The following is a 13,182-nucleotide window of genomic DNA, read 5'->3' as shown; positions in this document are numbered from 1 at the left end:
TAAGCACACCAGGTGCCACTGTTATACTTTATAAAAGTCATCATATAGTCTAAACATTTGCTGACTCTGCTCTACTCGCCACATTTCTGGAAGTTTTAAAGAATCTACAGTTAACAAGCACCGATCCAGAAACAACTTACAGGAACTCCATGACCCCCAAAGATCTCCCACATGTACAAGACCATATCTATTATGTGTCAGAACAGCTTTGCACTGTAATTTCCACTGATCAGAAGATGTTTCCACTGCTGCACTGAATGGAGAAGCCAGGTAGTCCAGGTGCTTACTGGCACAGCTCTGAAGCTTGGGACAGAGCCAACTGCTTCCATTATCCATCTTAATGCAGACACTTTTCAAAATAGAACTGAATCTTGATACCATGTGTAGTAATGATAGTCGTAACCAAAAATGTGTCTGAATCTAGATATTACAACTCAGTGTAATTAAATGTGGGGTTTGGAAGGTTTCTAAAGTTGGCTTGACTGGTTTTTGCATTTTTCTTACAAATAAATGGTGTTTTCTCTAACATGAATAATGGGTGGGATCCTAGCAGCTACTTCACTTATAAGAGGCTGAAATACACCCCTCACCAAGGAACAAAAGACAATCAGAATGGCAATAGTTATTGTCCATCTTCGCTCTGCAACTGGAGCATTGTCTGAACAACAACACCTCTTTTTTCTCCATTGAAGCTGAGAAAGAAGGCAACTAGGCCAACAAAGTAGGAACACAAGAAAACACATCCTCTCAATGTAGCCATGAAAAGAGAACTGAGGGGATCACTCTCTCCCACTCCACCCTTGTGACCATTTCAGAGGGAAACTTTCCCGCCTTTGGTTTGAGAGGAAGGGAGTACTCTGGAAATGCAGGAATGCGAAGAAAAGCTTGTCACTCTTCTCTGCAGCAGACCTGCACATGAGCAGCCCTATGTGGGTCTGCACATAAGACCATGAAAATGAACAACCTTTTCAGAGGACAGAAGGGTGCCCTTTTCCCCCAACTCTTGTGCCAATGGAAAAGTTGGAGGGAGCTAAGCAAATATAATCCAAACTGAGAAAATAAAATAATCATTTCCCCCCGTGCTTACAAAGGATGGATGTAAGCCTTGGATCTAATACTTACCTGTTTTCTGTCCATGCAATGGCACATCGGTTAGTGAAGGGGCAAGTTGGCAATTTATTCCAATTCCCACTTCAACTGTACTTATTACACCCATTCTCCAAATAATCCCACAAAGACTGGAGATATACCACCATTCTTTGTGTGCTCCTTAAATCTGAAAGCTCGGATAAAGTTGCCAGATTTTGTGCAGCAGTCAGTCTACTAAGGTACAGTGCTGATTTAGTGACATATATTTGATTTTTAAAAGTATATCTTAATGGAAGATTGTGCATATATTCCAATAACCTCTCAGCATGTTTTATTCTGCTGGTCCATAACCATAATAAATTATTGCTTGATGGATGAAAAGGGGGAAATGCATTCATTATCTAATAAAATTTGTTTACATTATAACATTATAACTCAGACTTTGTTATTTAGTAGTAAAATGTGATTTCACAATCCTTATTTTTGCAATCACACTTTGTTCCCCCTTCTGCTATTCCTACCTTTGGAAACGGTTATGGGTTTTCTCTCTGTACTGTCAAGATTTAAGAGCTTCCTCTCTCTTTCAGCCTCTTCATTTTTCAAACGGCTTAGCATCTCCTCCAGTGTTTTTACAATGTCCACAAATGAAGGCCTTAGAGTTGGGTCCATCTAAGAAAAAAGGATAAACAAATTACATTTCTCTTTTTCATCAGAAGCAGGTGAAGAAAATGTTCTGTACAGATGTTTGAGAACCATAATGGCCCTAATAAGAACAATAAACTAAAGTCCTGTCTGGTGCTGTTAGTCACTAGTTCAGCTAATGGAAGAGCCATGAACCAGAAACTTATAGATTGGGATGCAGTTCCCCAAGAGCTCCATTGACTGATGCTCATGTACCTCCAACCACCTTCCACTGGTGGACCAAGCAACATCTTTTCTTTTGAATAACAAGATTGGGCCACTTTTTATTCTGTTAATTTAAAGTACTTGCATCCTCCCTCCACACATAATACCTTCAAAGTGGTTTATGTAAAAACAAAAGAGAAATAGTATAAACTTTTTTAAAAGAATCAAAATGAAATTAAAATTCCAGATAAATTGGTAGAAAATGTTATTGAAAACAAAATTATTTAACACTCAGAAGAATGAGCCCTGCTGAAAAGAATTCACCATGACTTCTGCAACGACTTGCCTCATAAATCTCTTTGAGTTCTATGAGAGAATCAACAGGCCTACAGATGGGGTGACCGGGGGATACTTTGATGGCTCTAGTCAGCTTTTCCTCTGGTGAAAAAGAGAGGAGAAGGTCCTCTCTGACCATGAAAAAGGCTATGCTGAATATTATTGAATCTGCATAAAGAAAAGGTAAATGCAATGGTGGCTACAGTGAAAAGGAAAATATGTGAAACTGAATGAAAAGCTGGATGGATCCCACCCTTTGTATATGTGATAATTTCAAAAAGTATTTGAGACCATTCACCAAAGGCCTCTGAGTAAGCGTAACATTAATGGAATCTCCTTTTACAGATCTGCAACTAGTTAAAAGGCCCCTTATTGTTCAGGGTGGTGAAAACATGAGTGTAAAGGTTTCAATGGTGTTGATTCTCAGCACAGCCGCTTGGCCTTGACTGAATTCCAGGACTCGGGCGATGGGCCAGAAGCGGCAGCTATTACTCTGGTAGAGGCCTTATCTCACAGAAAGAGATGAGAATGCCGTTCCCATGAGAATGGGACTGGGGAAACAGGGAGGGGGATGGGACGGAGAAGGTTATAACCTGTGGTTCTGGCGGGAGACTCCATTCCTGTCACGTCGTGTACGTGAGCTTTCTAAGATGTCTGAATAAACGGTCTTTCAACCAAAAAAGCCTTTTATTTCTGCTCTACGGAATTCCTTACAATGAGTGGATTATGAGGAGTTTCTAAAACAGTGGTTTTCAACCTTCCTAATGCCATGACTCTTTAATACAGTTCCTCATGTTGTGGTGACCCCCAACCATAAAATTATTTGTGTCTCGGTTCCTAAGACCATCGGAAATATGTGTTTTCTGATGGTCTTAGGCAACCCGTGAAAGGGTTGTTCGACCTCCAAAGGGGTCGCGACCCACAGGTTGAGAACTGCTGCTCTAAAAGGATTTCTCCAAACCAGGTGAACGGGCAATGAAATTCAATGCGAGTAAATGCACAATAATGAATTCTGGGATGCCCTCCCCAATTTTACATATCCACTGATGGGCGCATTGATAAGTGTTCGGCCATGGAAAAGACCTTTGAGTTGCAATTTATAGCTCAGCATGCAGCAGTGATTTACAAAATGAAAGGAAAAAGCATGCTAGGGAGCATCAGGAAATGGTTGAGAATAAAACTGCCAATATGCTGCTGCAATTCTGGTCACCTTATCTTAAAAGATTCTTGAAGGATTTGTGAAAAGTACTGAAAAGGGCAGTCAAGATTTATCAAAAGATTCAAGCATTTTTCCTTTAAGGCCAGCTGAAATACGTGGGTACTTTGTTTAGAAAAAAAGACAACTGAAAGGCAAGCCACAGCATAAGGTCCACAATATTATGTATGGTGTGCAGCTAGTGGCTGTAGGGCATATCCTTTTACAGACTTTTCTCTTTCCCATAATACTGGGAGTTGAAGTAACTCTATGATACTCAAACCCCCCAGGAGTATGGGCCAGAGCACTTGAGGATATGAAAAAAATTACTTAATGGGTTTTCTAATATAGGGGTATAATTTTAGGGAAATGGATTGCCAAGGGGTACATGAGTGAAAAACCATTGCTGTATGGTACTAGCAGCAATACATTCAACAAAGATAAATTGACATACTGCAGGTCACAGTGGAAAAGACAAGGTGAAAAGTCAGGAAAACTCTCGTCTTTTCACATAAATTCAAGGGACATATGCAGTGTGGCAGTTACTTCTAGACCAGAGGTAGGGAACCTGCGGCTCTCCAGATGTTCAGGAACTACAATTCCCATCAGCCCCTACCAGCATGGCCAATTGGCCATGCTGACAGAGGCTGATGGGAATTGTAGTTCCTGAACATCTGGAGAGCCGCAGGTTCCCTACCCCTGTTCTAGACCAAAAACAATTGTGTAGGCAAGCAGGATGTGTGAGTCCTAGACATCCAAATTCACTTAACTTGCCTGGTGTACATTTATAATCTTGAACTGGAGTACTAGAAGTAGTAAAGGATTGCAGTATTCACCATGACATAAAAATTCATTTTCTTTTGTCTCAGGTTAAACATCTTTAACAGGTGTATAATGGGATAAGGTAGCCTCACTGATATTTTATGTTCCCCACTCCCCATATACCACCCATAAGAACAATTTTTGATGACATAGGACATAACTCAAGAAGAAACAGATGTACTTTCTGAATGCCCCAAAATCTTAGCCAAGTTAGACTTTACTGGTTTATGGCAGAGAGGCTAAAGTAATAAGCCAGAGAGCATTTCCAGTTTTGTTCCTTATTGTTACTCTTAGGATTCAAGGAAAGAACTTTGTTAACTAGAATAAAGAGGTTGGTGCTAGCCAGTAATCATGTCCACAAACAGATCAAGATGGTAAGCTGACAAATTCTCTACATTCTCCTTACAATTTCCCCTGCAAAAACTCTGACACATTTAGGTGACTGAACAGGGGATTTCAGAAGCTTGAGAAACTTGTAGAAATATTACAGAACCCTTCTTGAACCATTCTTCCAAATTAGCAAAATGGTACTGAGACATTTGCTTAACATTATCAGGGTTTGCAAAAAAGAGCTCTCATTTTGCTCTTTTTGTCGGGAATATACTCACATTACAACAGTTGAAGGCCAACTGGAGAAAGTTTGGAGGACAGTCTCCCACCATGTGCTGGAAGGCATCATAATCCAAGCCAAAATTCTGCAGACACAAAAATGAAGAAAGTGAAATTGTAACAGGTAAAAAGAGTGTGTGCTAGACCATTGGTTCTCAATCTTCCTAGTGCTGCGACCCTTTAATACAGTTCCTCATGTTGTGGTGACCCCCAACCCTAACATTTATCCATTTTACAGTTGAGAACACTGATGTAGAGAGTCTTAGGCGGCCCCTGTGAAAGGGTCGTTCGACCCCCAAAGGGGTCCCAACCCCCAGGTTGAGAACCACTGTGCTAGAAAAAAAACAAGAAAATCATGAAGTTCTAGTTAAGAGGCAAAATATTAAATAAGTAGGGATCGCATTCTCTACATCAGCAAGTTACACTTGTGGGTTATTCTCTGTGCTAGCATATACTGAGTCACATTTATTAGGTTAAGACTACCATTCAAAGATGACTCAAGCTTCATGAGTAAATATGGAAGATTGCTGATTTTTCTTTTCAGATCTTCTTTTATCTTTTGTCTGAACAACGAGGTAGAATGCAACTGACCCATTGCTATATGTTCCCAAGCAGACTGATGATGGAGACTAACAAATCATCCATTACTTAGGAACTCTGAAGTCCCTCCCATCATGGTCACAGTACATTTTCAGTCATGTTGCTCCTTTCCTCTTGAACAGCAGGCATCTTTTTGCGGGAAGGAGGATATTTGAATTTTAAAGCATTATTTGGTTTCAATTTGTAATATTTTAATTATTATTTGCAGGCCTGATCCAGTTCTATTCTCAGAATAACTTTCCATTTACAATGAGATGGATCCTGTGAAGCATGAACATAAGGCACTTGTGCATGCACATCTTTGCCTCTTGCTGTGTTGGCATCTAGTCCTGCATCAGCATGGAGGGAACATGCCTTTGTACCTATGCTGGGATATACATATATATTTAGGAAGTGCAGTGCCAACCCACAGTTGTTTCCAAATAGTTCCCTTTTTACTTCTGCAGAATTAAAATGAGAAAGATGCCCTCCAAAATATTACAGTTTCAGTGCAACTGTATCTAGAGTTCTGAGACTTTGGTCTGCTAATGTAGTCCAATATTTCAGAGTGCACAGCTATGCCTAACTGCGCCAGGCAGTCTGGTGTGAGATAAATGTACAGGAAATGCTGGTCACATGACCAGTTCTCTTAATTGCAATGCTTGGCTATAACCAGTTTAAAATGTGGAAATAAACTGAATAGCCACTTCATGGTGAAACCGGAAACCCTTGACTTGCATCATGATCCATCTAGCTTTAAAATAACTTTGCCTTGAACCAGTTATGAAATCATCAGCTCCCTTAAATATAGCTTTACGATATCTCTAAGAATACCTGCCTCCCAGTTCAGAAGAGTATATATTTTATACTCCCACCAGGAGAAAAATTTCATATTGGTACCAGGAAGGTTATATAAAAGCAGAATTCTCTCAAGAGATACTTAACTTCAAGCCACTTGTCAAAAATCAAACAAGTTCTGGCCTACATTTTCCACCTCAAATAGATATGATGTTGTTGATCTAAAATGGAGACTAGCACAGAAAAGCAAAACAGCTGTACCCTGAACGCCCAAGAGGAGGCACAAATAGGGTTCAGGATAAAAAGCTGCTTCATCAGTTTCAGAATTTGGTTGCCCTGGAAGGAAAAAGCAATCCTATGTCAGATTCACTTAACAGGGTTGCAGCAGTAAACTGCTCCGTACGGTGCCAGTCAGACAACAATCCACAAGCTCGTGATGATATAACACTCACCTGCAAATTGTAACTGTGGACTTTAAAAAAGGAGAGGAAAACAATGCCACTCCTTGATTGTAGGAATAGCAGAATATGGACACTTTATTAGAGGCCTCATATTCATCATGTGTTCAGCAAAAGTGAAAACTACTAATGGCCCAGTGAAACTCTTGAGCATTCATCCCTCGCCAGTCCTTTTTGACTGCTCACCTCTGTGCGAGGGAGATAGTCTGGATCTGCCTGGATCCTGGCTATAATCTCACAAAGAATGATCCCATACGAGAACACATCCGCCTGAAGAAGGATGAGAGGGAAAAGAAATGACCACAGTTTAATTATAGGAATTCTTCAGCTGCCTTATCTGCCACTGTTTCCTCCTCATTCCACAAAAGAACCCTCTTTAGTCACATCTCTCTGGCATTTAAAGTTCCCATCACCCAGCACCCGTCAGTGTTCTGGAGCTCAGGCAAATTCAAACCCAGACCCCTGGGGAACAGCTGTTCAGCACCCTCTTTTCTCAAAGCAGCAGCATGACAGCACACTCATAGGATGGCTATCTTGAATGATGTTTCGTAGTTTGTTCTCTTCCTCTTGCACCCTCAATTCCCATTAAGTCAGGAAAATAATGAATTACAAATTAGGAAAGAACTTGTCTGAAGGAGTAAATCATCAAACTGTGACTACCAGGTTCATCCAGAGCTGGAGAAAAACACCACTTCACAAAGAATGGTCACGTTTCAAGGCATACAACTGTTCAAATTTAAACCAACCTATTAGTATATGGCATTTATCAGCAGCATATGAATACCCATTAAAAAAGCACAACCCTTGGAATAGGACAAGGTACAATCTAATTTAATTTAATCTTAATAATGTAAGATGAAGTGAAATTACTGCATAGATTAGAAAAGAGAAGATGGAGTTCAACGGGTAATAGTATGAAATTAGACTAAACACACCTCCAACAAAGCAAATACAAAACTGAGTGTTACTTTTGGATTTAGGGAAAAGCTGCACACTGAGTAGCTAAAAATTAAGTTTTTTAAAAAAGGTTATTCAAAGTATCTCTGGCTCAGGACATGCAATATGTTTTCTTTTGATACTGCCCTTCCTTCAAGGAGTTCAGTAACATTCAGTTCCCTCACCCCTTGATCCAGTGAGGTAGGAGAGGAGATCATGACTAGAAGTGAGCTTCATGGCATAGTGGATATTTAAACCTGGGTTTCTCCCCAGCCTAATGCTAACTGCTAAATCACAGTGGCTCTCATGTGAAGCAGCATACAAAAGCTAATTTTGAAGAAACAAATGCACTCAGAACTAATGCCTCACAAGACTTCCAGAGGCTTCAAAACATTTTTGTTTTTACTGGAATTTCGAGGTTTTGTTACTGAAAAAAATAGGAGGTCACGGGATTTTCAGATACACTGACTTTTACTTGCTTAAATAGAAGCATCAGCAGTGTACACTCAAGTGCATATGTCTGAGGAAGGATCCCAAGGTGACTGAACACCTGGTTCACACATGTAGGGGTAATGAAATTCAAGTCCACTAGCACCATAAAGACTAATAACATTTTCCAGGGTATAAGCTTTGGTGAGTTAAAGCTCACTTCTCAGGAAGGATTACACCCTGAAAAATGCTGCTGGCCATTAAGGTGCTACTTGACACAAGTTTTAATCTATCACTAAAGAGTACATGATTGGTAATGGAAAGTGCTGTACAGTCACAGCTGACTTAGAGACATGCACATTAAACTGCTGGAAGAAGTCATTAGTTACAGTGTCACAAGAATCACGGTGGAATTCATTCTCTCTCTTTTCCATGAGATCCCACAGAGGCTGTATCCCTGCTTAACCTGTGCTTGGAATCAGCAACAGGCTGCATGAAAGTGAACATGTTCAAGCTGAACCTAAACAAAACAGAGGTACTGATAGGTGGGAGAATCATTTGATCTGGGAAGTTTCTCAAAATTTCAGGTATGTGGCTGCATACTTGAGATTGGGTTCTGCTCCCAATTTGTTTTTGGCACCAATTCAACATGCTGCTTATTACTTTCTAAGCCATACTCTGTATTGTGCTAATTCCTAATGTTCAGCAGGCAAGTCTGCAAAAAGATTTCCCAATGGCCCCGTTAAAAATTCTCTCTTGTTAGATATATATCACACTACTATCATTTCAATTAACTGATATCTGCAGTAAACTACAGAATTCTGGAATTGCATTCAGAAAACAGAAAGATCCCACCTGATCATTTAAAATAATAGTACTATTTCAGCTAATCTCTGAAAAACAGCAAATAATCATTAAAGCTACTTACAGAAATAAATCCCTGGGGTCCCCAGTTGGAGCAAATTTAGTAACTGAATTTTGTTTAAAGGGCACCAACCTTTTCGTTGTAAGGTTCATCTCTCAATACTTCAGGTGCCATCCAGTAAGGGGAACCCACCACAGGCAGCTTCTCACTTCATACATTTTAAGGGGCAGATGGTTAGATGCAGGCAAATATAAAAGAAAAGGGTTTCATAAGCATTTTGCAAATAACTTAGCTTTTACCATGGGATCGGTTGTAAGCTGTTCTCCTGCCATTCATACCAATTCCATTATTCTGGACAACAGAAAGAGCTGGAAAAGATAGGAATGACATCCAAAGCAGACAGGGTGCTGCAATTTTCTTTATTTCCCCATTAAATAGCTCAAAACTGTTTACAAGTATGTACAGGACATAATAATAAAATCAAAGCACACATGAATCCAAATATAACAACAATTTAAACTCCACAAAGATCCTGGTGCAATTACCTTACAAAAATGAGCCCTATCCCAGAACAAAAACTCTTATGATAATCTTCTACCTAACTATCTATTACTTCTTTCATGTAGTCCATCCTCTGAGGAGCACATGTTTCTATGTTCCCAATTTCATCCTCACAACACATTTGAGGTAGATTAGGAAAAAGGAGGTAAGCCCAATATCCTAGTGAGCTTCATGGCAGAATGGTATGAACTCAGGTCTCATCCATCCAACTATTACACCACACAGGTTCTCTTTGTCACTGCTTTACAAATTTGTCTGAAAAGAATTCTCTCTAGGGAGCATGACAGAATGCTTTCTGGAAACCATAGCAGAAATTAAAATTGCATTTGGTATATGACAAATCTATGACTTGAGTCCAATATATGCACACGAGACCTGAAATCCTGAATCTGACCACTGGTCCATCAAGGTCAATATTGTCTACTCAGATGGGCAACAGCTCTCCAGAGTTTCAGGTGGAAGTCTTTTATATCACCAACTGCCTGCTCCTTTTAACTGAAGATGTCAGGGATTGAACCTGGGACCTTCTACTTGCCAAGCAGTTGCTCTACGCCCCCCCCCCCCCCGCTCCATTTTGTAGTTTCAGTGTGATCCAATCTGTTCTAGTTCAGTGCAGTTATGGATTGATTGAGACTATCATGGAAAAAGAGCTGATGACAAAGATACTGATTTGCAGATTTATAAATTTGGGGCATGTTCATTATCTAAATTTCAATAGTAATTCCAATAGTAATTGCAGTTTTACAGCACTCCACCAAAACATACTCAGAGCAGTTTATGTAGTACAATAAAACTGGCTAGAAATAACTTTTTTTAAAATGTGAAAACTAGAGGCTACTATATCTGTGTTTTACAATCCACCCACACAAAATGTTAGCATACATCATTCATCCAAGTACATCTTACAGTTCAATGGTTAAAATCAGAGTATACAAAGGATATTGTCTTGGCCCATGTTTTCATTACAGAGAACACAAACTTATTACACATTCATGGTTAATCCCCATGAATAAGATTGAGAATCTTCTGCAAATTTACAATAAATAGAATTGAGGCTTGATATTTGTTAACTCAGTTGATATAATCAGAAGGATCCTCTCACTCACTTAATTTCAGTGCCATATCTTAGAAAGCCTTTATCCATACTTCACAACCATTTGGCTTATAATTTCAACAAAGAGACTGGAATTTCTAGAGTTAATAACAATTAGTTACTTACCTATAGTCAGGGATTTTCTCTGCTAAACCAAAGTCACCAACTACAGCAGAATATCCATTCTCATCATGCTTTATTAAACAGTTCTGAATTAAAGGAGAGGAGAATTATCAATGTTGCCCACGTTTAAACAAATCTTTCCACCTGCATAGATAATGCATCTCATCCAAAGTAACATCAATCTTTCTGTGCTGTTGGTCATTAGTTAGGTTCATCAAAGGATCTGACTGGGCAAGACAGTTTCCTTCTCAATCCTAATTACAATGTAGTTACCTGATCAATTACCCATAAACAGAGATAGTTTCTGAATGCTGAAGAGACTGACGGTGCGAGGCTAAAGCAGAGTTAATGGATGTAAAATGTCCAGCTCTGCTTAGGATGGCACTGCGCTAGCACAACTGGATGAGTTATGGGAGATCTGTGACAAATTTCCTATCAATTTTAATTTTATTTAAAAGCAGCAGACATTGAGTGAGCAGGCATACAATTTGGATCAGAGCTGTGATGCTAGGCCAGGCTGTTTTTAAATAAAGGTACAGATAATGGGAGATCTAATTCAATAAGACTTATTTCCAAATCATCATTCAAAGAACTGGGCTGCAATCTGGATAAGTGAGACAGCTTCTTCATTTTTTCCTTAGGATCTTTAAAGGTCTTTGTCACAATATGTTTATCTGGCAGAGATGACCACACCAATCAATATGATTTGCAAACAGTTTTAGTAGAAATAAAGAAAATCTGTAAATCCCCACTAAAATAGGATTTTGGGCTGCCACAGGAAGGGAGAGACAAGAAAACTGTACTTTGCAAGTGGAAGTACTAAGGCCCATGGAAACACTGGTCAGGATCAAACCCAATGAAATGATGTATGTATCTTTGTGCTCAAAGAGAAAGAACATAAGAAAGAGCCTGATGGATCAGACGAGAGTCCATCTAGTCCAGCACTCTGCTACTCGCAGTGGCCCACCAGATGCCTTTGGGAGCTCACGTGCAGGATGTGAAAGCAACGGCCTTCTGTTGCTGCTGCTCCCGAGCACCTGGTCTGCTAAGGCATTTGCAACCTCAGATCAAGGAGGATCAAGATTGGTAGCCACAGTTCAACTTCTCCTCCATAAATCTGTCCAAGCCCCTTTTAAAGCTATCCAGGTTAGTGGCCATCACCGCCTCCTGTAGCAGCATATTCCAAACACCAATCACACGTTGCATGAAGAAATGTTTCCTTTTATTAGTCTGAATTCTTCCCCCCAGCATTTTCAATGTATGCCTCCAGTTTTAGTATTGTAAGAGAGAAAAATTTCTCTCTGTCGACATTTTCTACCCCATGCATAATTTTATAGACTTCAATCATATCCCCCCTCAGACGTCTCCTCTCCAAACTAAAGAATCCCAAACGCTGCAGCCTCTCCTCATAAGGAAGGTGCCCCAATCCCTCAATCATCCTCGTTGTCCTTCTCTGCACTTTTTCCATCTCTTCGATATCCTGTTTGAGATGTGGTGACCAGAACTGAACACAGTACTCCAAGTGCTGTCGCACCACTGCTTTATATAAGGGCAGTAAGAAACAGTAAGCATGGGTTAACACAATGCAACAGTGGCCTTAGAATGACACCCTGCAATATTAGGAAAAAACCTGAACTACTTTAGACACTGGTTGGGGGGGGGGGGCGCAGGGGGAAAAGAAATATATCAAAACTTTAACACACATTTCTCATTAATATACGTACAGATGATTGCCAGATTCCTAGGCTCTGAGTATTATTTGTTTTAACTTGAATCAACTGTAACATACACAGTTCACACTGGGATTTATAAATTTACACAAGGTTAACTGAATCAGGCCAGCCCAATGCACACTAAAGCTGCTCATTTATGGTCATTGTTATCTCTAGTCAAAGAATGCATTCATTCAGCTGGCTTGTGGTTAAATATTTGTTCACTGCAAAATGCAGCTAAACCCCAGAGGAATAACATTAATCATACTGCAATGCTAAAACCATGAGGAAAGCACACTTGGAGCAGAAGTGAGCAACTGGCATTTTATAAGGCAAGGATTTTCTCCCTCACTTTTGGTACTGTCTAATGGCCTTTTTTTTTTCAAGCTTTGACGTTCGGAGAAGGAAAGCACCCTTTCATTATAGTATATTTAAAACAACCATCTTGCTGATAATTTATACTGTATGTTTACATATAATTTATATTACTTTGCTTGCTTTCCTTTATCAGCATATTAGACTGCAGTTTGATTTAGAAACACTTCAACAGAAACAAATCCAGATTAAGAACTGAAAACCATTCCCTACCACAACTTCCACTCCCTAAAAACACAGAAAACCAATCAATTAAGTCACAGCATTAATATTCATTCCATATATTCCATGTTCTGTACAACTCTTGGGAATGTCTGCAGTACAGAATCTGCTCTTCTGGAAACTGCTTTCAACGG

At 39.7% G+C, this 13,182-nt stretch overlaps 1 protein-coding gene across 2 annotated transcripts in view; it reads right to left on the bottom strand.

The window, feature by feature from the left end:
- TESK2 (testis associated actin remodelling kinase 2) overlaps positions 1 to 13,182 on the bottom strand; it is an 80,001-nt gene that overhangs the window by 5,234 nt on the left and 61,585 nt on the right. For both annotated transcript variants that reach the window (XM_048497076.1, XM_048497077.1), the window contains 5 exons: positions 10,743 to 10,825; positions 9,095 to 9,170; positions 6,919 to 7,002; positions 4,897 to 4,983; positions 1,611 to 1,758 (listed from right to left, as the gene is read on the bottom strand). In XM_048497076.1, coding sequence (XP_048353033.1) covers positions 1,611 to 1,758; positions 4,897 to 4,983; positions 6,919 to 7,002; positions 9,095 to 9,170; positions 10,743 to 10,825 — 478 coding nt within the window. The remainder of the gene's footprint in view (positions 1 to 1,610; positions 1,759 to 4,896; positions 4,984 to 6,918; positions 7,003 to 9,094; positions 9,171 to 10,742; positions 10,826 to 13,182) is intronic.

The sequence above is a fragment of the Sphaerodactylus townsendi genome, linkage group LG05 (assembly GCF_021028975.2).
Source record: "Sphaerodactylus townsendi isolate TG3544 linkage group LG05, MPM_Stown_v2.3, whole genome shotgun sequence".
NCBI classification, from domain to species: domain Eukaryota; kingdom Metazoa; phylum Chordata; class Lepidosauria; order Squamata; family Sphaerodactylidae; genus Sphaerodactylus; species Sphaerodactylus townsendi.
The sequence above is the reverse complement of the archived record's forward strand: the minus strand, read 5'-3'. Positions and strand labels throughout refer to the sequence as shown.